This window comes from Sorex fumeus, unplaced genomic scaffold, assembly GCF_029834395.1.
Source record: "Sorex fumeus unplaced genomic scaffold, SorFum_2.1 ptg000037l, whole genome shotgun sequence".
Classification (NCBI taxonomy): Eukaryota; Metazoa; Chordata; class Mammalia; order Eulipotyphla; family Soricidae; genus Sorex; species Sorex fumeus.
The window spans coordinates 19,421,093-19,447,185 of record NW_026606094.1 but is presented as its reverse complement, the minus strand read 5'-3'; the positions used below and the strand labels follow the sequence as shown (position 1 = coordinate 19,447,185).

The 26,093-nt window shown below is 43.7% G+C and overlaps 2 protein-coding genes across 2 annotated transcripts; both read left to right on the top strand.

The window, feature by feature from the left end:
- Window positions 1–2,319: 2,319 nt before the first annotated feature.
- LOC130027543 (uncharacterized) lies at window positions 2,320–2,604 on the top strand. Its single transcript, XM_056118383.1, has one exon. It carries the CDS (start codon window positions 2,320–2,322, stop codon window positions 2,602–2,604), a length of 285 nt encoding a protein of 94 aa, XP_055974358.1.
- A 15-nt stretch (window positions 2,605–2,619) lies between these two features.
- Window positions 2,620–25,597, top strand: IFRD1 (interferon related developmental regulator 1). The gene is made up of 12 exons (XM_056118382.1): window positions 2,620–2,745; window positions 5,600–5,704; window positions 5,841–5,925; window positions 6,994–7,118; window positions 9,739–9,896; window positions 12,537–12,587; window positions 12,670–12,848; window positions 12,937–13,045; window positions 17,942–18,076; window positions 22,608–22,736; window positions 23,522–23,617; window positions 25,282–25,597. The coding sequence occupies exons 1-12, from the start codon at window positions 2,649–2,651 to the stop codon at window positions 25,369–25,371; spliced, it is 1,359 nt and encodes a 452-aa protein (XP_055974357.1). The 5' UTR covers window positions 2,620–2,648; the 3' UTR covers window positions 25,372–25,597.
- Window positions 25,598–26,093: the final 496 nt, after the last annotated feature.

Here is a 26,093-nt window from a genome sequence, read left to right as displayed (position 1 = left end):
AAACAAAGGTGAAACATGTATGTGTATGTGGTAGGCCATAGCTAGACCTGCTGAAAGAAAATCATGAATTCAATAGGTGCAGATAAAAGGAGTGTGCCCCAGTGACCACAGCACAGCACAAGCTTAAACATCTGGAACCTGGATATTGAATCTGGATCCATAGTAACAAAATGATTGCCTGGGTATAGGATAAGTGGTTTCTAAGTTACAGTTCTATGTTCTTCTAACACGTGTCACTCCACTCCTGTCTACTAAGGCCATACACTGCCAGCTCTCTGAGAAATGATACAAGGTATTTCCTGGGAGCTGTCTGGTTTACCTGCTCTCTGCCATTTATTTTCTGCTTCAGGATTAAACATTCACCCTGAAATGTTACCTCCTGTATAGCATTTCTCAAAGGCAGTGTGGCCTCGGGGGGCAGAATATGTGACAGTAGAGCATTACAAAGAATGTTAGGAATTATGGTTTATTTACTTATTTTTTTGCTTTCTGGGTCATACCTGGCAACGCACAGGCGTTACTCCTGGCTCGTGCACTCAGGAATTACTCCTGGCAGTGCTCCGGGGACCATATGGGATGCTGGGAATCGAACCTGGGTTCGCTACATGCAACGGAAACATCCTACTCGCGCGCTATTGCTCCAATCCTGGAATTATGGGTTTTAAGATTAATTCTAGTAGGAGATGACATTTAAACTGGGGCTTGGGAGATGTGTAAAATACTATAAGGTAAAGATGGAGAGAAGGGTATTACAGGAACATAAAACAATATGAGTGGTAAAATAGGGGCTGAAGGGTGGGCCAGTGGCCTGCAGAAAAGAGTAGGTGATACAGTGAAAGGTAAGCTGGAAAGGGAGGTGTATGTCAGGTAAAGAGAGTTGACATTTAATGTATTAGTAATAAAGAACCAGGGGATTTGGGAGGGGGGAGGTGCTTTTTTTGGTCATTAGGGGCTATATGCAGTGCTGAGAAAAGAACCTGGGTACACCACATGCAAGATCAGAGCCTTGCGTTCTGATTATCTCTCTAGTTGCCCCCCCCCCCCATCCCCACCCTACCCAGGAGTTCTTTTGAGCAGCTATTAATGTATGTGAAATGGTTGAGTAAGGGATACACATCTGGCAACACTATCATGAATGACACACTGGTGAGGAGATTAGGACATTCCCTTCAAATGCCCAAGCATGAGGTGAAGTAGTATGTAATTGAAGAATAAGACACAAATATAAGGGTTTATTGCAAAACTTTAGGGGTGCACCAGAAAGGGGAACCCTGTATGAGTCTGTGGTTTTGCATTTTGACAGGTTAGGAGCATCATATTTTGACTAGACAAAGAGAAGACAGAAAGAAGAAGACATGTAAGAGATCATGGACTGAAGTGTGTGGGGGACCTGCAGGTTCAAACGTGCCAAAGGGAGTTTGAAAAGAAGAGGAACTTGGAGAGTGGCGAATTAGTCACCTACTGAAGGGTTGAGTCAGTGAGTCGGATCTGTCACAAGCACGAACCTAATCACAGGTCCCAAGTACATGACAAACGTAATAAGGAAGGCAGATCTCGGAGCACCCTGGAAAATAACAAATATTTGCGAATATTGGTTATTTATAGCTCATGTTTGTTTTCACCGGCTGTGAAGTTCTCAGAATCAACCTTTATCCCAGGTGGACCTCGGAAACGAGCAGGGTATAGAAAAGTCAAAGGGCACAGCTGCGTGAAAAAGTCTGACACCACAGAGCCGGCTGGAGAACTTGGGGTGCCGGTGAAACTCACGAACTGGGCTGCAAAACGAAGTGGATGACAGCATCACCGTTTTATTTAATACATTTGACTACTGGCGGCGCGAGCGCTCACTACAATCATAAAAATGTTTCCCCAACGTGGGTAGGGCTGGGCCCGGGTCGGGGGGGGGGGGGGGGGTGAGGCTGGCAGGCAGGGCTGGGTCAAGATTGTAGGCGGGAGGCGGCGAGGAGCGGCACGCGACCCGCCGGGGACACAGGAGCCACGCTGACCGCGTCGTTCCCCGCTGGAAGCGGACTGCCGTCATCAGGAATACCCGAAGCATTGCTCATCGCCCGGGGACCACTCCCGAGTCGATTCCAAGTGGGCGTCGGCACCGCCGCCCCGGCAGGGGCCCTGAAGCGCAGAAATAGCCACCCGGGGGTGGGGCGGGGTGGGATGCAAGGTGGGGGGAGGCGCCTCCCGGAGCATACATTTCCCAGCCTGCAGAGCGGGACCCCAAGACTCGTTCCTGGCTTTGCAGCAGGGGATTGGCGGGCGTCCTCCCCGCCCCCGGGTGGCCCGAAACGGGGCTCGGGTGGGGAGATGTGCGGGGATTGGCCGGCGAGAGTTCGAATCCCTCCCACGGGTGGTGACGATGCACGGCGGGCTTGCTACTTAAGGCGTCGTGGCCTCGCCCGCCCCGCCTTCGCTCCCGCGCTAGAGAGAAACATGTATCGTTTCCGATCACAGCTCTTCACGGGGATTTCTGCTGCCGCCACCGCCCACTCTCACCCCCGCCGCTTCTCGCCTCTGTTGTTAGCCGAAGACTCGCCCCTCTGCCGCCCGCCGCACAGACGCACCAGTAAAAAGTGCAGCTCCATCGGCTGATCCTCGCTCAAGCTCCGAGTCCAGGCGGCGCCGGGCGTCCCACGATGCCGAAAAATAAGAAGCGGAACGCTCCCCACCGCGGCGGCGGCGGCGGCAGTGGCGGGGGCTCCGGGGCAGCTGCTGCGACGGCGGCCACAGCAGGTAGAAAAAGGGTATCCCCGCCAGTCCGCGGCATCCCGGTTGCCGGCCGGTCTGGCGGGTCTCGTGGCGCGAGGCACGGCGGGAGTCGTAGTTCATGCCCGGCGAGACTTTGGCTGGCGCGCGGTCTCCGGGCGAGGCTGTCAGAACTACAGTTCCCAGCGTGCCCCGGGCGCCGCGCTCGCGCGAGTTGGCGCTGGCATGCGAGCCTCATTCCTCCTGGGCGCCGGCTGTGGGGGCGGGGAGGGGGCGATGCGGGGCGGGCGGAGGTCCCCACGCTGTGTGTGTGTGTGTGTGTGTGTGTGTGTGTGTGTGTGTGTGTGTGTGTGTCGGTGTGTCGGTGTGTGTCGCGATCGCGAGTGGCATGAAGGTGGGCGGGAGAGGCGGTGCCCGCCGGGGGCGCTTGCTTGCTCTCCCGAGCTCCCGGGGGTTTGCGGGGTGACCCGAGAGATCCGAGCGTGGCGTGCGTGCGCGCTGCCCCTGGCAGCCTGACACTCCCTGGCACCGACCGGGGAGCACCGGGGAATGCCAAACGTCCGGCGGGTTGGGGCCCGCTCTTGCGTCACGCGGCTCTGGCCTGGCGCGGCGGGGCTGGGGTGACGCAGAGGCGCCTGGGTGGCTTTGCCTCCCGCCGCCTTTTTTTTTTTTCCACTGCGTCTCCCGCGTGTCCACGTGGCCCGGCGGAGTGGCTCAGAGCCACTGTCCTAGCCTAATGCTCCAGTGCTCTTGCCTCTCGGACCTGCACATGCCTTGAGGCCACCTCCACCACCCCGGGGTGGGTGGGGTGGGGTGCAGCTCCGCATTCCCCTTTGTGTCGCGTTCTACCGGGTCAGCCCGCGCTGGTGCTGGCGCTCAGGGTGCAGATGAGATCAATTTTAGGATCTTTTATTTTATTTTTCTGTTTTCTCCGTAACTGCAGTTTATCCTACGTGGGTTGGATGGTAGGCGGGTACTTAACTCAATTAATGACTGTCCACGATGAACCATATGGTTAGCACAAAAGCTCTGCAGGCGCAAAGTGCTACGAGAGACCACCCTCCACGAAAACGAATTGGGAACATGAGCTGGATAACATGACCTCAAGTCATAATGGTTGAGGTGATGGAGTTCAGTTCACTCTTAGAATATCCCCAAGTTTTTACCTCGAACCTCAGTTCTTAGGTATTCACACAGCTCATTGACCCTTACTTATCTTGATACCACCTTAATTTGTTTCGAGGTAGATCAGCCAGTTTTCGTGTTAGGGGTGATTGGAAACTGATATTTAAATAACTTTTCTTTTTTAACTAGGACTTAAAGCTGCAAGAAGACTTGTGGCTCTCTATTAAACATTTTAGCAATTAATAAAATGGATACTATCATTTTTCCCTTTGTATCTTTTCATCTCTTGCACTTTTCAGTGACCACAAATTGAAATTCTCATCAAGGTGTAAAATAGGTGGTTTCTGGTTTGGGTGGTAGTATCTGCTATGTGTGATTTCAGGACAGCTTTACCTATGTTGTCCTTTCCCTTTAGCTTTGCTGCACCCCTTCCTTGTTCCAAGGAAACATTTTAATTCTGTCTTCCAGAACCTTATTCATTTTATTCTTTAAGTTTAGTTTACCTTTTGTTGATGAAATAATGGAGAAGCAGGAAGTGGAGGTCATTCTGAGACAAAGATTCTATTGCTGGCCTCTTTGAATTTCAAACAGGCTTTTATACCCATCCGCCAACAACTTCCTTCTCCCCTGACCATGGGAGGTGCCTTTGATTTACCCAAAGGCTCATTCATGATCTTGCAACCACTTTATTGCTGCTGCTTTTTCGATTCTTTTTTGGTCGCAAAGGTATGTTTAAGCACTGAATTTTCGTGTATACAAGCAAGTGAGAAAATAATTCTTTAGTTTATAAAACTGCACTCTGAAAACCTTTTGAGGTTTACACTGGGGCTGAGTAACTTGCTTTCCTCTGAATGAGGAAGGGGAGGAAGGGCCACACCAACAGTGCTCAGAACTGACTCCTGACTCTGCTCGGGGATCACTCCTGGTGGGGCTCAGGGAACCATGTGGGGTGCCGGAATGGAAAATGGCCCAGTGCAAGGCAAGTGCCCTACCTGGTTTCTGTAAAACATTTTTAAAAATTATTTTTGGTGTTGGGCTACTCAAGGCAGTGCTCAAGACTAACTCCTGACTATGCACAACAACCATTTCCACCATTGCTTGGGGCACCCTGTGTGTTGGGATCCATAAGCAAATAAAACCCTTTACTATTGCTGTGGCCCCTGTAGAGCGTTTTAAAAAGACAAAACCCTTGTTTGTAAGGAAACTTCTAAGATAAGAATTTGATGGCGCATCTCCTCAATAATGGGACTTAGGATCACAGGATGGATGGATCTGACCTGTATGTCAGGCATTCATACCAGTTCTTCTAAATTTTAATAAATTTATTTTATTAAATTTTATTTACTTTTTGAGCTTGGGGTTTGGGGACCATGTCCAGTAGTGGCCAGGGCTTATTTCTGTTTTTGTGCTCAGGAATCACTCCTGGCCTTAGGGTGTGCTAGGGATCAAGCCCTACCACTATACTATCACTCTAGCCCCCCCAATTTTTTTTTTTCCCTACCTTGAGCTTTGATTGACTTTAGGGGTAATCGATATGTTCTCTAATCATTCCTTTACTTAAGTAACTTTGTGCTTTTAATTGTTGGATTTCTAAAGTAAATTTCGATATGCCAGACACAGTAACAACAAAAGTCTCCAATGGAGACGTTACTGGGCCCGCTCGAGCAAAGTAAATTTAGAAAAATTAAAAGCTAATCTGCTGATTTGCATATATGCGACACAATTATTTATTGTCCAACCTTCTTTTACCTGATAGGTGGCCAGCATCGAAATGTTCAACCTTTCAGTGATGAGGATGCATCGATTGAAACAATGAGTCATTGCAGTGGTTACAGTGATCCTTCCAGTTTTGCTGAAGATGGTATGGGTTTTGAATTTGCAATTTCAGATTGGTGGTTTGGGGTGGAGGAATCTTGTGGTTAAGATAAAGCTGTTAGTATTTCCTATGGGTTGTTTTTGCTACTTTAATTACAGTGGTTGTTTCTTTTCTTCCTTAGGCCCAGAAGTTCTTGATGAAGAAGGAACTCAAGAAGACTTGGAATACAAATTAAAGGGATTCATTGATCTGACTCTAGATAAGAGGTTGGAGACCTTGGCCTTTTCTGATTATTCTAATTAGCCTCCTTTAGATATGCATAAATTGTGTGTCTGATTCTAAAGCTTGATTTGTATGCTTCTCTTTGTTACTGTTTTATTCTTTTTTGGACTTCTGTTGTTTCCTTTGTTTTTAAATGTGGATAGGCACTTGCTAGAATTTAGCAGTTAACTCAGATTAGTCATTGTTTTAGCATAAAGCCACATAACTATTTGATTATAATGTAAACGGATTCACTAAATTTAAAATTAGACTTCAACTAGAAAGATAGCAAACTTTGTTTTAAAAAGCCTCATTCAAAATTTGCTACGAACATAAGGGGAAAAAAAGCAGTGCTAAATCGTATTCATATTTCACAATTGTTCTGAAAGTGACTTAAAATAAAAGGGGTCCAGTGTATGAGGGATAAGGCACTTGCTGCACACGTGGCTGATCCTCATTTGATCCCTGGCACCACATTGGTCCTGCAGACTGCCTGGAATAAGCCCTGAGCCCTGTCGGGTTTGTCTAACCCATGCCCCAAAAGCCCACAAAAAGGGTTGGGGAGATAGCTCAAAGGACTGGAGCCTGGTGGCCCCAAATTTCAGTCCCCAGAGTTCACACCGAATGTGTGTGAGGCCCTGGTGCCCCTCCTCCCTCCAAGGTGGGCAGGGATGTGGCAAATAAAAATCTAGAAATAACCAGAAAAGCCCAGAAGATGTTAATCATGAAGTTTAAAAATATTTTGTAGTCCTGGAAAAAAAATAATGTTTACTTACATATGTGTCTAGTATAGGAGAATATGTTCGTATGCATTGGAACCAAACACTAAGTAAATTTTAAAGTTGACATTGTAAAACAAATGAAAAACTGTTTTGCTATAAAGTGGCTTTTAGAACTTTTCATGTAATAAGGTAAATTGTAAAGGAAAATTACTCTTAAGAAATGGTTAGGACTTGATGACAATTAGATGTTAAAAATCCATAAGAAAATATCGAGAGGGAACTATGAGGTATTTCAGAAAGTCATTGACTGATAGTACATTCCAGCTTTATCTTTTGTTTTATTTTAAATAGTGCAAAAACAAGGACAGCAGCTCTTGAAGGCATTAAAAATGCACTGTCATCAAAAATGCTTTATGAATTTATTCTGGAAAGAAGAATGACTTTAACTGATAGCATTGAACGCTGCCTAAAGAAAGGTAATTTCCTGGTATTCAAGTCACAGGGAAAGAACTGAAAAGGGATTTGCTACCTTCTTGTTACTTGTGCTACTTGTACTGCTTGTTAATGGCAGTCAAAGATGTATTTACTGCTTCGTCTTTATACACCATATTCTTCAGTGGGAGGCCTGCCACTCAGAGGGGGAATGATGGAGGGTAGCTGACCCTGGGAGAAGCAGTGTTATGCATGAAACCTCATCATTAAACAGTTCTGTAACCACAGTTTACAGTTTACAGGAAAAAAAAAGGTACCTGTCAAGGAAGTGAGGTGGGAGGTGGGAAGGAATCTGGGGCCATGGTGGAGGGAAGTTGATATTCATCGTGGGTTCGTATTAGAAAATTGTATGCCTGAAACTCAACTATGAGTTAATTATGTAAATCATGGTGCCTCAGTCAAAAAATTTAAGAAGTACATCATATTTGGTGAAACTCAAAATTAGACTCCTGGGAGCTGGAGCGATAGTACAGCGAGTAGGGCATTTGCCTTGCATGCGGCCGACCTGGGTTCTATTCCCAGCTATGGTCCCCCAGCATGAGCCAGGAGGGCATCGCCGGGTGTGACCCAAAGAGAAAAAAAAAATTAAGACTCCTTAAAACTTACTTGTAAATTAAATATCTTGAGAGACTGGGGTGGATTGTCATGCTCTATTCACTCAGAAGCAATGGATGCCATTCCGTTATGTCAGGCTTGAAAACTTGGATTAGTTACCAACTAATTTCTTGTTAGAAAAACTATCATACTTCATTGTTCTAAGATATTAAAAGTATGACACTCATTTTTTTTCTTGTAATTAAAGCATCCGTAATACCTGTAGATGATAGCTTTTTCTAGGATCCCTTGGAACATGTGCTACAGAACTTTGTAATTGAGATTCTAGAATTCATATTGTTACAGTCACAGACTTTAAAGAATTACAAATAGAGATCTCTAAGATTGTCCATATTTCCAGACTAATATAGGCGTCAATTAAAAATATTTGGGTATGTCTGCTTATTATTTTGCTAGGGAAATCATCAATTTATTAATAAGATAATTTATAGCAGCCAAAATGGAGAAAGCACACATTTCTTTAAATTGACTGAAGTGAGCTGGAGTGATAGTACAATGATTAGGGTACTTACCTTGTATATGGCCGACCTGGGTTTGTTCCCCGGCAATCCTATGGTCCCCTGAACTTCCCAGGAGTTTTCCCTGAACTCTGAGCCAGGAATAAGTCCTGAGCCCTGTTGGGTGTTATGGTTGCCTTCCCCACTCCCCCACCCCCCACCACCATGCCATAAAGTTAAATAAACTTAATTTTGTTTTCTTGCTTGAGTTTTGGTGTGGGTGAGTATTTGGAAGCTTTTTTGTCTAAGCTCATACCAAGCAAATGCCTGGAAAATGTAAATTTTACATATATATAGGCTTATTTTTGGATTAACTTGTGGTGGTAGTTGGATGTTTCTCCTAGTTCTGCCTGGAGCGATCCCAGAGCACGGCTGGGTGAGGCCCAAAAATCAAAACAAATTTTATTCTAGGGCTGGTACATGGAGCACATGCTTTGCATGCAGGAGCTGTGAGCTCAATCCCTGGCACTTTGTGGTCTTCTGAGCACAGCACTGTGTACCCACCCGTTCCCAAATTAAAAATAAAGATTTTATTCCAGCTGGCATATTTTATACAATATTAGACAATAATTCTAAGTTCAAATTTGCCCAAACCCTTTGGTGTTATATATACAGTGCTCAAGAGTAAATTTACATGAACATTTACATTAGTGTATTTTCTATGGTTTCTAGGAGCCCCCTTTATTAATTTTTATTTTTATCTTTTTGGGACATTTCCAGCTGTCCTTGGGATTCTTCCCTTCTTAATGCCCAGGGGACTGGGCAGTACTGGTGCTTGAACCCGGCCCTCCCATTCCGCCCACTGAACTGACTCGCCCCCAAGAGCCCCTTTAATTTTATTTATTTATTCATTTATTCAGTTTTGCTATTTGGGCCACACCTGGCGATGCACAGGGATTACTCCTGGCTCTGCACTCAGGAATTACTCCTGGCGGTGCTCAGGGGACCATATGGGATGCTGGAAATTGAACCTGGGTCGGCCACGTGCAAGGCAAACACCCTCCTCGCTGTGCTGTCGCTCAGGTCCCGAGACCTTTAATTTTAACTTAGTTGAAGAACAGTTTAGTGAAGATGGAGACTTTGAAGGCTTAGTTTGTCTGTGGACTATGGATATCTGAAATACTTGGGAGAGAAATGCAAAGCTACTTGAGCCCGATTCTGTGAATGCAGAAATGACGGGGCTAGAAATTGTGATTTTGCTGGGATGCCCTGCCCTCCCTTCAGTGTGGTGATCACCTCTGTTTCAGAAGTGAGAAAACTGTTTGGGAATAAGTGAGTGGTTCGGAGTAGAGCTGGGCTGTGACTGAGGTCTCTTTCCAGAGTTGGAGCTCTTGAGCTTCACCAGCTTGGCAGCGCATTTCAAAACCTGGCATCATATAATGGGTTTCATAAATGCTTGGTGCTATTTTGAAACTGAACACATTTGGGAAATTGCTGCCTTAAGTCTACTGAAGATTTTTTGTAACGGTGTGTGTCTTGGCTTATTTGATAGGTAAGAACGATGAGCAGCGTGCCGCCGCAGCACTGGCGTCTGTTCTCTGTATTCAGCTGGGCCCTGGAATTGAAAGTGAAGAGGTTTTAAAAACTCTTGGACCAATCTTAAAGAAAATTATTTGTGATGGAACAGCCAGTATCCAGGCTAGGCAAACTGTAAGTATAAAAGTTACATTTTGGGGTCTGGAGGTGGATGACTCAAGGGGTTGGCGTATACATACAGGAGATCTTGGCTCCATCCCAAGCACTGCATGGTCCTCTGAGCTGAGCACTGAGCTGGGAGTAGCCTCGAAGCATTGTCAGATGTGGCACAGAAAAGTCACTGAAAAAGCTTTTCACACAAAAACAATAGGAAATAATATATGTATATATATTTTATATATATATATATTTATATTTAGGCGTGACTTTCAGGCATTAACATTTTCATTCTCACTTATTGTAATTTTACTTAGCAGAATGGCATGACAATTATTTAAAGTTTTCTGAGACCCCACAGAGTATCCCAAAGTGAGCAAATTTCTACATATTTGAATATCATGAAATTGAAGATCTTATATACCAATATGAAATACTGTGTTGCATTTCTTTCTTTTTTTTTTTTTTTGCTCACACCCGGCGATGCACAGGGTTTACTCCTGGCTCTGCACTCAGGAGTTATTTCTGGCAGTGCTCGGGACCATACGAGATGCTGGGAATCGAACCTGGGTCGGCCGCGTGCAAGGCAAATACCCTACCTGCTATACTATCTCTCCAGCCCCCTGTGTTGCATTTTAGATAGGGGGAGCAGACTGTATCAAATATGTATCAAATATTTTAGTAGCAGTACTTAGGGCAAACAGGGTTTTGCTGTGTTTGGCTTCTGATGGTGCCTTTAATGGTGTCTTTCTGATGTTTCTTTTTTTGTGGAATCAAATATGGAGTCATTTATGGTTGCATTTGTAGATTTGGGAATTCTGGAACTGACTTGTGAAATATTCTTAGGTTTTAGGGTTTGGAGAAGCATTTGCTCTCTTGTTTGATTTCTGTTGCTTGTAACATTTAACTTTAGGTTATGGGTATTTTGTTGATTTGGCGACCACTCCAGGCTGTGCTAGGGACTGGCAGTGTTGGGGGCAGGGCAGGGTGGGCTTTTTGGTGCCAGGGATCAAACCCAGGGCCTTGTATGTGCTAGGCCCTTGCTCTGTGACTTGAGCCCCACGTAATCCTGACCCTGGTTTTGGTGTTTTTATTTTGAGTACTAAGTGATTATAAATAACAGCATTAATACTGTTACTTCATACACGTAAATAAGGTCTTAGGTAGACTTGAAAAGTGAATCTGAATCTACAGGATATAAAGAATTTTACTTTGGGGGCATACCTGTCAGGGCTCAGGACTTACTCTTGGCTCTGCACTCTGGAATCATTTCTGGTGGTGCTCATGGCACCATATGGGTTCTGGGGATTAAACCCAGGTTGGCATAGGTGCAAGGCAAGCGTCCTACCCACAGTACTTTCACTCCAGCCCTAAAGAATTGAATCTTACATGAATTTGAATATCCTATTAAAATAACCAGTTCAAAACAACCAGTTCAGTTGAAAACTTGAATACTGATTATTTAAATTAGTTCTTCATCTTTAGCATTATTTAAAGAAAACAGTGCTTTTTTTTGTTCAGATAAATTAAAAAAAATCTGTTTCTTGGGGTTGGAGCTATAGCACAGTGGGGAGGGCATTTGCTTTGCATGTGGCCGACCTGGGTTCGATCCCCAGCATCCCACTTGGTCCCCCAAGTACCGCCAGGAGTATTTCTTGAGTGCAGAGCCAGGAATAACCCCTGAGCATCGCTGGGTGTGACTAAAAAAGCAAAAAGCAAAAAAAAAAAAAAATCTATTTCTCTTTGTTCCAGTCACTGTATGGATAAGCATGTTCTTTAGGCATTCGTTCTGCAGCTCTGCCCCATCTAGATCTTTGCATGTCTCAGCTCTTGTAGCTAAGTAGGGAAAGCCAAAAAGAGAGACTCACTCTAGTTTTGGGCTCCTCTTTTCATTTGCCGACTTTGGAGCCTGGGAATAGATTGTTTCCCCTGTAGGCAAAATAGGAATTTGGTGGTTTCCTAGAGATCTCTTCTTCCCTCTCGTCTTAACATAATGTCCAATAATTAACGCTTCTACTAAAATATCTAATGACACTTTTGTTGTTTTCCTTTTTTTTCTCTCCTTTTTGAGTAGTTTCACACACATCTTTATTAAGAAATTTATTTATTTTTGTTACTTTGAGGCCATACTTGGCTGTGCTTAGTGTTTGTTTCTTTCTGACTCTGTGCTCAGAATCACTCCTGGTGTTACTCAGGGGAGACTATGGGATGCCAGAGATCAATCCCAGGATGGTGTCATGCAGGGCGAGCACTTTAATCCATGTACTCTCTCTCTAACCCTAAGAAAGTTCAGTGGAATTTTTCTGAAGTTACCTTTTGAGTGTGACATAAGAACTTAGGTTAAAACACATTTCCTTTAACTCTTCATCTATATTCTTTATTTCCATACTATGGTTGGTACTTAATGTCTTATTTGGGGGCTTGGGGGAGCAGAATGAGTGCCACATAGGACAGTGCTCATATTTATGGTGGGGTCAAGGGCACTGTTATGGTGCCAGGGATTGAACCCAGGTTGGTCATAGGTGAGGCAAGTACCTTACCTATGATATTCTCTCTCTCCAGTCCCGAGAAAGTTTCCTTACTGAATTATAAAAGCAGGAAGGTGGAGAGTTAAGAAAATTTCAGACACTGATGACTTTGTTTTCTTTGTGTTTTTAGTGTGCCACATGCTTTGGTGTTTGCAGTTTTATTGCCACAGATGACATCACTGTAAGTAGAAGACCCTTGGCTGTACTGAATTGCATATTTCTCATTGAAGGCAGTCATCTTATTTCATGTTCTTGTATATCAGGAATTGTATTCAACTCTGGAGTGTTTGGAAAACATCTTCACCAAGTCCTATCTCAAAGAGAAAGACACTAATGTCATTTGCAGCACCCCTAATACAGTGCTTCATATCAGCTCGCTCCTTGCATGGACGTTATTACTGACCATATGCCCAATCAATGAGGTGAAGAAAAAGCTCGAAGTGTATGTATCCTCAGTTTCATATTTCATAAAAACATTTCTTGTGGCATACTGAGTTATGTTCACGTAGTAATGACAATCTGTTTTGTAGGCATTTCCACAAGCTTCCAAGCCTTCTCTCCTCCGATGACGTAAATATGAGAATAGCTGCCGGCGAATCTTTGGCTCTTCTGTTTGAATTGGCCAGAGGAATAGACAGTGTAAGTATCTGATGAGAGCAGAAGAAGGTGGCGTCACAGGGACCACATTTCTGTCATTGTCTGATAATTAGGTATTGGATGTTAACTTTGGAGCATGGCCAGTTGAGCACCAAAGAAATTGATTACCCTGCTCCTTGGCAGTGGTAATAACAATCCTTTTAAAAGGAATAGGCTAGGATGTCGATCAGCATTTGAGCACATGTCATCATACTTCATTCTTCCTGTCTGTAGAACTGAAGGTTCTAGACTCAGCAGCATTCACGAAGAGAGCTGGGTATAGTATGGAGTCTCTTTAGATTCCTGGGATATGAGACACATTTACTATCACTATCACCCCATTGTTCTTCCATTTGCTCGAGTGGGCCCAATAACGTCTCCATTCGTCCCTGTCACGTGCTAGTGTAGCTCAGTGACATATTGGGGGGTTCCTTCAGGATCAAGGGAATGAGGACCATTTATTGTTAACTGTTTTTGACATATCGAGTACACCACGGTTAGCTTGTCAGGCTCTGCCGTGCGGGCGGGATACTTGGTAGCTTTTCGGGCTCTCCGAGACGGATGGAGGCTTTTGGGGCAGCCTCTAATCACCTTTACAGGTGTTGTTCCTAGTCAGGCACATAGGCGGTTATGTATATGTCCACAATGTAATAATCGAGAAGAGTTTCCTCAAGAAATGAGACACATTAACTTTAACAAAACTCAGGCCTGATCCTTGTCAGAGGATTGGAGTCATAGGTGCCTTGTCACTGTTATTTAATGTCCCGCTGGACATAGCCCCTTGGACATGCGCTCTGCGGTTCTTTCCCTGTCCACTGTTCACCTGTGGGTGCTTGATAGCTTGATAGCTTGCTCTTGCTTTTGCCAGAACACCCAGGCTTTCCAATTTGCCTGAAACTGTACCCTATTTAAATTGTAAAATCTAGGCTTGCAGGCAGCCTCTCGTTTCAGGCTAATTGAGATATGTGGTCACCCTTGTTTGTGACCTCGTACTGCATTTTAATTTAAGAAGAAATACTATATTTCCAGAGTAAAATCTTTTGTTGAATTATTCAGGGGTTGGGAATTTAGTTGAGCCAGAGAGCCTTGGGCAAGTACCAAGTGTGCGCGGCTTTGGGTTTGATCCCTGGTGCTGCAAGAAAAGTGGAAAAATTATTTAGCATTAATTCTACATGGGTTAATGAATGTTCTGGGTTGCCCCATTTCTTCACGTTCCATTCTTGGACTGTTTAAAAATGTTTAGGATTTAAAAAACTTGAATCCACGAAAGTAAGTTCATGCTGTCAATAGCAAATGATTCTCAGATTGGATTCATATGTAGGAATCAGCTTTATTATATTGAGCTAGTTATCGTGTCCATAGCATTTAAGGCACAGAAACCGGATGTACTAGTTTTTCTTTCCTTTTTTTTATTTTTCTTTTTTGGCGAATGCTCAGGGGTTGCTCCTGGCTCATCCACTCAGGAATCACTCCTGGCGGTGTTTGGGGGACCATATGGGGTGCTGGGAATCAAACCCAGGTCGGCAGCGTGCAAGGCAAACGCCCTATTTGCTGTGCTATCGCTCCAGCCCCGGATATCCAAGTTTTTCATCTTCCGTTCCTTAAGCTGGCCGGAAATGATCATAACTTTTCTTTGTATTCTTTGAAGAGCAAGAGATCTGGAGAGAGAGGTCAGAGGTCAGCGGTATATACCTGCCATTGCATTCCCCTCCTCAAACACCACTGCATGGTCCTGGTGACCCCAGGCTTACTCCTCAGTGGGCTCTAACGTTGATTCCTCTACTTAGTTGGCCAAGTATTGACTGATAGAACTCCATCCCCCAAGGAAGTAATAGTGCATCTAAAATTATGCTGACTTTATTAGGTTTGTGTATTATACATATTAAAACCATATCTTCTGTTCTCTGGGTTAATACTGAGGTAGCCTAGAGAACCTACCCAGATGTTTTACATCATGTAAGTCCTTGTTCAAGGACAAAGAAAAGCTGGATTATGAACAAACATGGTATTTTGTGAAGTAAAGGATTGTCTGTTGCTGTGGTGTTACGTACAGTGTACTCAAAAGATGTTCTACACCACTGATCTATTCTCCTTGATCCCTCACATTTATACTCCTGGAGAGTGACTGATTATATATGCACTTTGAAGAAGAGCAGGAGCAGAGAGGCTTATTATTATTATTATTATTTTTTTGCGATCTCTTGCTTTTTGGGTTGTGCTCTGGAACTGTGCCTGATTTGGTGCTCAGGGGTTACACTGGTGGTACTAGGGTTGAGCTGGGGCGTGTGCATGTGCTCATTCCTTGGAGCTCTCTACAGCAGGGGCTTACTCTTCCTTTTTTTTTTTATTTTAATTTTCCTTTTCTTATTGAATCACAGTGAGATAGACCCTTACAAAGTTGTGCATGATAGATTTGAGTTCCAATACCCATCCCTCCACCAGTGTATATTTCCCGGCACCAGTGTCTCCAGGTTCCCTGTTAGCCACCCCCTGCCTGCCTGTATGGCAGGCGCTTCTCTCTCTCTCTCTCTCTCTCTCTCTCTCTCTCTCTCTCTCTCTCTCTCTCTCCTTAATAGAGCAAGCTACATGATAATTGCCACTGATGACACCATTTTGTTTGGGCACCACAGTCTGTGGTTCAGTGCTTGTACCTGGTGGCTCAGCAGTTGCTCTTGGCAGGCTCGGTAACCATACCGGATTCCAGGGATTGAACCTGGCTTGGCCCATGTGCAAGGCAAACACCTTACCCACTGTACTATCTCTCCAGCCCCCTCTAGTGACAAAAATTTAGAGGTTACAGGGGCTTTTTAAAGTGGGAACTCGAGAGTTTTACTTTTTGGCTTATGCATGTGTGTGCTGGTTTTGATCAGCTAGATAAATTGTTCATTTTTAATTTTTAAATTTATTTATTTAATTTTTGGTTACATCCGGTGATGCACAGTGGTTATTCCTGGCTCTGCACTCAGGAATTAACTCCTGGCGGTGCTCAGGGGACCATATGGGATGCTGGGAATCGAACCCAGGTTAGCCCTGTGCAAGAACAGACGCCCTACCTGCTGTGCTATCACTCCAGCCCCATGGTTGTTTTTTTAGTGGGTTCTTGTTTTAATTGCCATTCGTGGCAGTGCTCAGGGACCATGCAGTGTCAGGGGTCTAACCCAACGCCTCCACATGCAAAACATACACTCAGCCTTTTGAGCGATCTCCCTGATGCATTTCTTTTATTTCTTTTTTATTTTTTGTTTTATTTTTTTGCTTTTTGGGTCCCACCCGGCGATGCACAGGGGTTACTCCTGGCTCTGCACTCAGAAGTTACTCCTTGCGGTGCTCAGGGGACCATACGGGATGCTGGGAATCGAACCCGGGTTGGCCGCGTGCAAGGCAAACGCCCTACCCGCTGTGCTATCGCTCCAGTCCCTGATGCCTTTCTTTGAGTTTTTAATGTTTCTATGAACTGTAAATTAAGAAAAGGCTGGGGAGGTAGATGAGCTTCCCCCTCCTGCCCCAGATTTTTTTATTGAGTCGTTATGAGAAGATAGACCATTACAAAGTTGTTCATAATTAGGTTTGTCATACAGTGTCCTAATACCCATCCCTCCACCAGTGCACATTCCCCAGTTTCTCTTCCACCAACTCTCTCTCTCTCTCTCTCTCTCTCTCCCTCTCCTTCCCTCCCTCCCTCCCTCCCTCCCTCCCTCCCTCCCTCCCTCCCTTCCTCCCTTCCTCCCTTCCTCCCTCCCTCCCTCTCCCTCTCCCTCTCCCTCTCTTCCCCTCTCCCTATCTCCCTCCCTCTTCCTCTCCTTGAGTATTTGGTTTGCAGTATAGGTACTGAGAGGTTATCATGTATATCCCTTTACCTACTTTTTAACACTCAGTTCTTGTCTAGCATGATGATTCCCAACTATTATTTGTCATCCTGGTCCCTTCTGTATCTTACCTAAGCCTAAACAAGCTGTTTGAATGCAGGCACGCATCGCCCCCTGAGCACCATGGGGTGTGATCCCTAGAACCATGGACTGCAGGACTGAACACTGCTTGAAAGACCAATATATATATATATATATATATATATATATATATATATGTAAAATAAAAAGAGCCCAAAGGAAGAGATTTCTTCCCCTTTTTTGCCAGTGGGGTCAGGGTCACAGGACTTCTGGTTCTGCACTCAGGAATCACTCCTGGCAGGGCTCAGGGGACTCTCTGGTGCTGGGGGAAGTCAAACCCAGGTCAGCCTCATGCAACGCAAGTACTCCACCAACTGTACTGTTGCTTTGGTTCCAGGATAAAGAGATTTCTTAAAGAATTTGACTACTTAAACTATAACACAGAAGCCCATTATCAACCTCAGGGTGATAGCAAATAATAAGACTTCTTGTAACCCCTTATCTTAAATAATTCAGCCAAATTGTGCAGCTCATATAAATGCTTTATTGCTTATTTGGGACCGTGCCAGTGAGTTAGGAATTAGGTGCTTTCGACAGCATTCCTTGTAACTTTTAGAACTCGAATACATAACCCTGGCAGTATGTGCTCTGGTTGCTGGGGCAGCAGCTTTGGTATGTGTATCTGATTCGCCCTGGACTGCTTTGAAATTCTGGTCATGCCTTGCATTCAGAAATGCAAGGGCGTGATGGATATTTGTTGAATACTTCTGGATAGACTTGGAAGGGGAATGTTAATTGTTTAGTGCTGATAGATTATCTTGCAACCAAAGATTCTGGGTCGAATTTTTGCCTCCTGTGAATGCTGTGTGTCCATGTGCCTGGGGGCCCCAACAGCGTGAGGATTTGTTATTACTTCAGACAGTACCCTTGGATATTTTCCAAGGTGGAGTGTCCCTGAGGGGGACAGGGTGGAGCCGTAAAATCCTCAGGCAAATTGTTTTTTTCCTGGCAGGACTTTTTCTATGAGGACATGGAATCCCTGACTCAGATGCTGCGGGCTTTGTCTACAGATGGAAATAAGCACCGAGCCAAGGTGGACAAGAGAAAGCAGCGGTCGGTGTTCAGGGACATCCTGCGGGCAGTGGAGGTAGGCCTCAACATCAGGCGAATGCACGTGGGGTCATTCTCCAGACCCAGCTGAGCACCGGAGCAGAGCAGTATCCTCATTTGAAGATGGAGGAGGATTTTAATGACATAAGTGAAAGTATAGCTTTATAGTAATAAAAAATCTGAGTGAGGAGCTAGAGAGAGGTTTGAACAGGTCAAGTGTGAGCTTTGATGGTAGGAGATGCAGGTTCCGTCCCCAGTACGGCACACGACAATCCCTGAGCACTGCTGGTTGTGGCCCTCAAAGAGGAAGCCAATGGGAAGGGTATCTGACTCACAGGGATAGCCTTTATGTGGGGACCCTGGGTTCTGAGTTCTGGCAGCGTATGGCTTCTGAGCACTGACTGGGAGTTCCTGTCCTCTATGCCAGCATTGCCTGGAGACCCTGAGAACAATGACAAGAGATGTATTCCACGGGTGTACTTATCCTTATTTCAGCACAGCGTATTTGTGAGGCTCTTCCTACCTCTTGAATACCTTGAAGCAAAAAATGTCTGTACTCTGCCTAGGAAGGCGAATGCTTAACTGAAATAACAGAACCCGGTGTTTGAATACGGCTCCCTAATATCAGTCGTTGATCCTCAAATCCTTCCTGCTGTCCTCAGATTTGTCTTAAGCTAAGTAGCAAATCAGTTTAAAAACCTGCAGAGATTAAAATGAATGGTTAAAATGAACTGTAGAACATGGGCGATCTTACTGCAAGAAATCCCAACTTTCACACTTTCACTTTTGGGCCACACCTGGCATTGCTCAGGGCTTACTCCTGGCTCTGTGCTCAGGGAAATCCTGGGGAACTCAAGAGAGGCAAATCTCTGACCCCTTTCCACTTTTTGGTTAATCAGATCTTAGAAGAAATATTTTAGACTGGGAGATGACCCAGTGGGGCTGGAGCACAGCCTTGTCTATGGGCACGGTCCCCCAGGCCCTGCTGAATATGCTTCACCTCTCCTGCCAGGAAGGAGATACATAGGCTAGAAAGGGTACATTTCTCATTATTGCGAATAAATTTCAAGAATATCACCACAGAATGTTTTTATATCTATCAGAATTTACAACAGGGAGAGAAGAAGATGGTTGAAGGGTAGGGCACATACCTGCTTAAATGCAACTCACCCGAGTTCGATCTCTGGCATTGCATATGGTTCTTTGAACCTCACCAGGTGTGATCCCTGAGCCTAGAATTAACCTTTAGCACTTTCAGCTATAACCCCAAAATAAAACCAAAAATCCCAAAATTTAGAAGCATCAATTTCAGCCCACTTGTTGCCAGCATACCACTTACTTTCAACCAAAATTCATGATTTTAAGGTAATACTCTTTAAATCTGCTACCATTTGATTATTAGGTGCTTTGACATACAATTAATGTCTTTTTTTTGTCTTAGCACTGCACTATAGCATTAGTTTTGAAGCATGATTGAAACGCAGTTATGTGCATATACTCTATTAACCTCACTGCTGAAAGTCTAGTTCCACAGTTCCAGAGAGATGTAGGGAACTTGCTTTTCATGTGGCAGAGCTGGATTTGATCCCCGGCATCCTGTATTGCCCCTAGAGCCCGGCAGTAGTGATTTGTGAGTGCAGAGCCAAGAGTAATCCCTGAGCACTGTGGGGGTGTGGCCCGCCCCAAGACAAAGACAAAAAACCACAATGCAAGTCCAGTTTTATCTTTCATTACACATTTGTTCCCATTTATTTCCCTTCTCCTTTCCCTTCTAGCAACCATTAATTGTTCTCACAGTCCAAATGTTTGTTTTTGTTTAATTCAGTCCATCCATCTGTTTTGACATAGCACATTGAGTGTAGCCGTGTAGCACGTTGGTCTTTCTCTCTGGCTTCACTGGTGTCTGCATGATGCCCCTGGGTTCCACTGTGGTGATTGCATTTCCTTCTCACATTCTCATGTTCTTTCAGAAGAATAGACTTTGTCACCGCTGTGAGATGAGGATCCAGTGGTTCTGATTTGCATCTGTCTCCCTTTTAACTGGATGGCATCTTTTCCTGTGTCTCTTGGCCATCTCTCTGTCTTTGGGTAGAATTCTACAGTTCAAAATTCTCGGCCCATTTTTTTCTCATCAGGACGTTAGACTTGATTTTCTGACTTCACTTCCATTATCTGTCTTAAGCAATAATAAGATCTTTAGGAAAAACTGTGAATGAAGGTTTAAGAGCAATACTTAGCAAAATTATAGTTTGAACTAACTGTGCAACTGGGCCACATGCTGCAGCAGGTCACGTGACAGCATCGCCAGTTGAAATTGATTTGGCCCTTGGTGACCTTTGCAAGAACAGTGATGTACAGGGCTGGGAGAAAATCCCAGGGGTAGTGGACTGGGAAGTGAAGTAGATAGGGGTGCGTTTTGACTTTTTCTCAAATGTGGCGATTGTGGGAAGGAGAAAATAATTGGTCCCTAGATGATGAGAGGGTTTGTTATTTTGTCTTGTTTCTCGCTGTACTGAGACTGTTCATAAAAGGAACCAATGAGAAAGGCTTGCTTGAAAACATACCTAATGAGTTATGTTTAGCTTTGAATGGAGAAAGGGAGGGTTTGAATCTGATTTAGGAAAGAGAAGAAAGCAAGGATACATGAGTTCGTTCCTGGTATCTTAGGTAGGTTTTTGGAAATTAGGATTGCTAAAATAATCTTTTTTTTTCTTTTTTTTTTTTTTTTTTTTGCACTGTTGTAACAGACTTGGCTTTGTCTTTCATGGAAGTGCTCTGTCTCAAACTTCTGATAAGCTTATGGTATTGGGATAGATCGCTTCGAGGTATAGATTCGTTTGTAGGCAAGGAAACTCACTTAGGTTGAAGTATTGGCTCAAACCCCAGACTACTGAGTGGCATATCCACCAAAGCCAAAAGTTTATGTTTTTCTACAATCATATATATTGGATCATATATGTGGCTGAAGATAGAAAAGGAATCTGATAGATGAAGAAGGCAAGACAATTGCTGTGATGTCACCTGTTAAGTTCTTTCATTGAAGTTTGTTTTTCCCCCAGTTATCCCCTACCATTGTGGATGATTTATAGTCATGTGAAGAATCCTATCTTGTATTTACTGTGATCTGTATTCCCATTGCACTCATTGTTTCCCCACACAAACCCCCAGCCCCAACATGGTTACTCCTTAGAAACTGTCTTGGCAGAATTGCTTCTCTAAAATGTTTTTTTGTTTTAGTCTTTAATTTTATTGTAGTTGAGGTGACACGGTTAGAATACTATCAGCATTCATGCTTCAGGTATAAAAAAATTACTGTTGGGGTCAGAGCAATAGCACAGCAGGTAGGGCACTTACCTTGCATGCAACTGCTCCAGGTTTGATCCCTGACGTCCCATATGGTTCCACAAGCACCGCCAGAAGTAATTCCTGAATGCTGAGCCAGGAGTAACCTGAGCATTGCCAGGTGTAACCCTTTCCCCACCCCCCAAAATAAAGAATGAACAAAAAATATTGTTGCTGCACCTCCACCCATCACCACAGCGCTAGAGACCCTGGCTACACTCTCTGTATGCCTCTTCTCTTTCAAGAAATACTTGTTTTGGAGTAGCACCAGTGTGATTTTATACTTGTGCTGTTCCATCATGCGACCATGGAGTGCCAAGATCCCACTACTGTACCCCACAGTCATTCTCTTTTCCACATCCCCAGCTCTGAAATCTTGGACATAGATGCTGCCTCTTTTTTTTTGGTGGAGGTTGGGGGAGGGAGGATTTCAGCTGTGCTCAGGGGACCATATGTGGTGCTGCTTGCTTGGGTGGGCTACACGTGTGCTGAGCATGCACCCTAACTCACTGGCCTGTCATTCCTGCCCTTATTTGTTCATAAGCTACCCTGACCCAGAAGCCTTCTACTTGCTGGTTCTTTCCCCTACGTGGTGGGTGTGTTAATTCCATTTGCCTTCACTTTCTTTCCCAGGCCCCTGCTTCTTCCGCTTGTTCCACAGTTGCTTTGCTTGTGAGGTGAAAATTTGCCCTAATAACCTTCCTGCCTTCCCACCAATCCTAGATGTCTAAAATACCTGGCTTGCTTTTGGTGGGTGGGACTGGGGAGTGATTTTTGGATCACATCCACTGGTGCTCAGGAGTTACTCCTGACTCTGATCTCAGGAATCACTCCTGGCGGTGCTCAGGGGACCCTATGGGGTGCTGGAGATCGAACCCCAGTGGGCCCTGAGCAAGGCAAGCTCCTGAACTGCTCTACTACTGGTCTGACCCTCTTTTTTTATTATTTTTTTAACTGACACCTAAAGCCATTCACCACAGTGTTGCTTTGCCAGTAATATGTATCCAAAATTTGTATGCCTTCTAGTGAACCACAACTATATATAAAAGTATATATACTCTTTGTTTTATACCGAGTAGTTTTTTCACAGCTCAGGTATGAGCTATAAGTATAAACCACATTGATTACATATCTCAACTTGTATGTCAGTTTAGAAATTTGTGTACCTGTAGGAGCTCCTTAGTCTATTTCAAATCTCTTTATAATTCTATTTCTTCTATTACTAGGAACGGGATTTTCCAACAGAAACAGTTAAATTTGGTCCTGAAAGAATGTATATTGATTGCTGGGTCAAAAAACATACATATGACACCTTTAAGGAGGTTCTTGGATCAGGGATGCAATACCACTTGCAGGTAAGTGGGTGATTTTTGTGGGTTTTTTTTTTTTTTCTTTTTGGGTCACACCTGGTTCATGTACTCAGTAATTACTCCTGGCAGTGCTTGGGGGACCTAATGGGATGCTGGGAATCAGACCCGGGTTGGGCTGTGTGCAAGGCAAACACCCTACCCGCTGTGCTATCACTTCAGCTCCTTAATTGGCTTTTGAGTTCATTGGATATATAGAATGATTTCAATGTGATAGAAATAAGTAGATTTAATTTTTGAAAGCAAAATTGAATGTAAAAGTTGACTTAATTTTGGCTTGGGGGTCACACCTGGTGGTCCTCAGGGGTTACTCCTGGCCCTGCATTCAGGTGTTATTCCTGGCAGGGCTAGGAGACCATATGGGATGCATGCAAGGCAAAGCACCCTACCGCGCTATACTATGTCCTTTGATTTTATTTTGTGTTCTAGAAGTCTTACTGATCTTTTTTATGAAAACGGTATGATAGAACTTTTCTTGGATTCAAGGCATCGGGGAACATTTTATCTCATGAAAAGCGAAGTGGCGGGCAGAGAGCTCCAAGGGCTGGAGCCTGTGCTTTGCCTGTCGGCGCTGAGTTCCATCCCCAGCTTCTGTGCCACGTGATTCCCTGAGCTGCACCCCGTGTGGTCAAAATGAAAAATTGAAGTGGAAAATAGGAGATTAAGTCCCTAGTTATGGGATCCATATAACATCCGTTAGAGTTCACCTTGTGGAAAGAATTTTAAAAGCAGCTGCTTTTACTGAGTCCTTTTTCCTTTTCCTTTCCCTCAAGTCAAATGAATTCCTTCGCAATGTATTTGAACTTGGACCTCCCGTGATGCTTGATGCTGCAACACTTAAAACAATGAAGATTTCTCGATTTGAAAGGGTAGGTGTGTTAGAGCAAAGAGGAGCCTAGGCTTTGATTCTGCCAGGCGACTGGGTCTTTAGCTGTGTCTGGTTTTCATGCCTTGTGATGTTTTCAGGCAGAGTAGCTGGCGATGAAGTATATGTGTTAATGAAAAACTTTACCTCTTTATCTTAAGCTGTTTTCACATGGTTTCCATTTATTCTGTCATTTTGTGTTTAAACTTTGATATTTTGGGGCCCTGTAAATAATACTTTTATAAACATTTGTGTACCTCAAAAAATTATTTTTTGAATACCTTATTAGGAATAGGAGAGGTAGCATAGGGATTTAGATTTTTGCATTGCACATGACAGAGCCCAGATAGATCCTGGTACCCATATGGTCCCCTGTGTACTAACTAAGCACAGTCATTGTGGCCCAAAAACAAAACAAAATAATAAGCCAAGAGTACTTTTTTATGTCATTGAGATATACCTCAGAGTGGAGATACTAGGTTGTGTGGTCATTCATGTTTAAATTTTAGGCAGCAGGGCTGGAGATAGCACAAAGTGATGAGTAGAGGCTTTGCACACAGTAGACCTGGGTCCGGTCCTTACCAGCTCAAGTCCCTGAGTTGGGAGTAATTTCCCCAACACAACTTAGTGACTTAGTGTGGTGCAAGAGAAGAAGAAGAACAACAAAAAAACCCACAGCAGAATAGCCAAACCAAAACCAGATAAAATTTTAGCGTCCACCAAGAGTGGCTGCTGTACTTTGTGAGTTTAGAAACATTTGTTATTGTCTGTCCTTTTCATGTAAGTGAGTATGGCGTGTTCAATTATATAATTGTAGAATATAGTGAATCATTTTTATGACTTAGTAATTGACGGGTATTAAAATTTCACTACCTTTATGGTAATAATTAATAAAACATTAATATTTTGGCATATTCTTTTGAGTCTTCTTGAAAAAGATTCTTGGGAACACAGGGCTAGATGATAATTTTGGTCTGTATTGCCAAATTACTTCTAAAGTTGTTATAGTGATTTTTCATTCTTAATTGTTTTCAGTACTGAATGAAAGCATATAGCTTTTACAACATGTGTTTGAACGTTAGGTTTTATAGTTTAAAACTTTTTAAAATTAATGTTTATGAGTCTTTTATCAACTTGCCCCTTAATTTAATTGACAGTGTCACGGTTGAGCATCTTGTTCACATTTTGACCTGCCTTTTCCTTGAACTAGTTATTTGTGTTAATATTTTTCACGTGTGTGTGTGTTTAAGGTTTGGAGGACCATAGAGAGCAGTACCTTGGGGGCTACTTAGGTGCATTGCTCAGTGTCACTTCAACAGTGCTCAGAGAACCTTGTAGTACCAGGGCTCAAGCCCTACACCCCTGTATTCAGAGCACACACGTCAACCTTTGAGCTCTCTCCTCGGCCCCTCTCTGTAGTTTATAAGCATTTAAACTATTGATGGGGCCGGAGGGCTGGTTCAAGTGTTGGGCAGTAACCAGCATGAGTAGGGCCCTGTTTGATCCCTGGCGTCCATTCCTACCCACCTCCCTCCACTGGATATGGCCCTGTGCCCCGGGCCACTGCAGAGTATGGTCCCTAGAGTTCAGTTACTTTATTTCTTCCTTTATGCTTTATTTTTTGAAGGATGTCTAGTGGCTTACATGGATTTTTCTTTTTCATTTCAGCATTTGTATAATTCTGCAGCTTTCAAAGCCCGAACAAAAGCTCGAAGCAAATGCCGAGATAAGAGAGCAGATGTGGGAGAATTCTTTTAGGTTTTCTGCACTTGAAGACTACTTTCTCATTTCCAATTTTTATTTTATTTTTTTGTAACTTCTAATGTATTTAAACTCTAAAAACAATTTTTATCTTGGGTCAGCATAGGTAGTTTTTATAGCAGGGGTTATAATTTAATGTTAAACTATTGCAAATGGGGAGTTATGATGGCCGAATATTTGAATATTCTCTGTAAATATAATCAGTAAACATGAAAAAATTCTTTGTCATGTTTGGTCATTTTTCTATTTATGATAAATGCAAAATAGGGTATTTTCCTTAATTTCATTAGAAAACTATTAGCCACAGCCAGAGTTCTTACACTGTGGCTACAATGATAATAGATCTAATACTTGTTAAACTTAAGCTTTTTAACAAATGGTTTCCCAAACCAATTTGGGGAACTGGTTCAGGGAAAGCTCCTGTAATTTTCCATATAAATGGACCTAATACTTTTGTCACTGGGATCAACAGAAGGAATCATACCAGATCTTACAACTACAGTCCAACTATTGGGGGTTCATGCTGAATTAACACTCATCAGTTGACCATATTCGACCACAAGCGAAACACTAATTTTACTACTGTGTAAGACTTTGTGTGCTTTTCTTTGAAATAAAGATCTTTTCATACAGAAAGTGCTTCTTTTCTAATAGGGGGGAAATGTGTCCGAAGAATGTTCAAATAATGAAGCCAGGGTTAGTGGGTAGCCCTACAGATG

What these genes read in the sequence shown, in the direction of transcription:
- LOC130027543 (XM_056118383.1), top strand. Translation starts at nt 2,320, where the DNA reads ATGTGCGGGGATTGGCCGGCGAGAGTTCGAATCCCTCCCACGGGTGGT.
- IFRD1 (XM_056118382.1), top strand. Translation starts at nt 2,649, where the DNA reads ATGCCGAAAAATAAGAAGCGGAACGCTCCCCACCGCGGCGGCGGCGGC. An exon ending in TGCGACGGCGGCCACAGCAG is followed by an intron (nt 2,746 to 5,599) that starts GTAGAAAAAGGG and finishes TTTACCTGATAG; the next exon opens with GTGGCCAGCATCGAAATGTT. An exon ending in ACATCCTGCGGGCAGTGGAG is followed by an intron (nt 18,077 to 22,607) that starts GTAGGCCTCAAC and finishes TTCTATTACTAG; the next exon opens with GAACGGGATTTTCCAACAGA.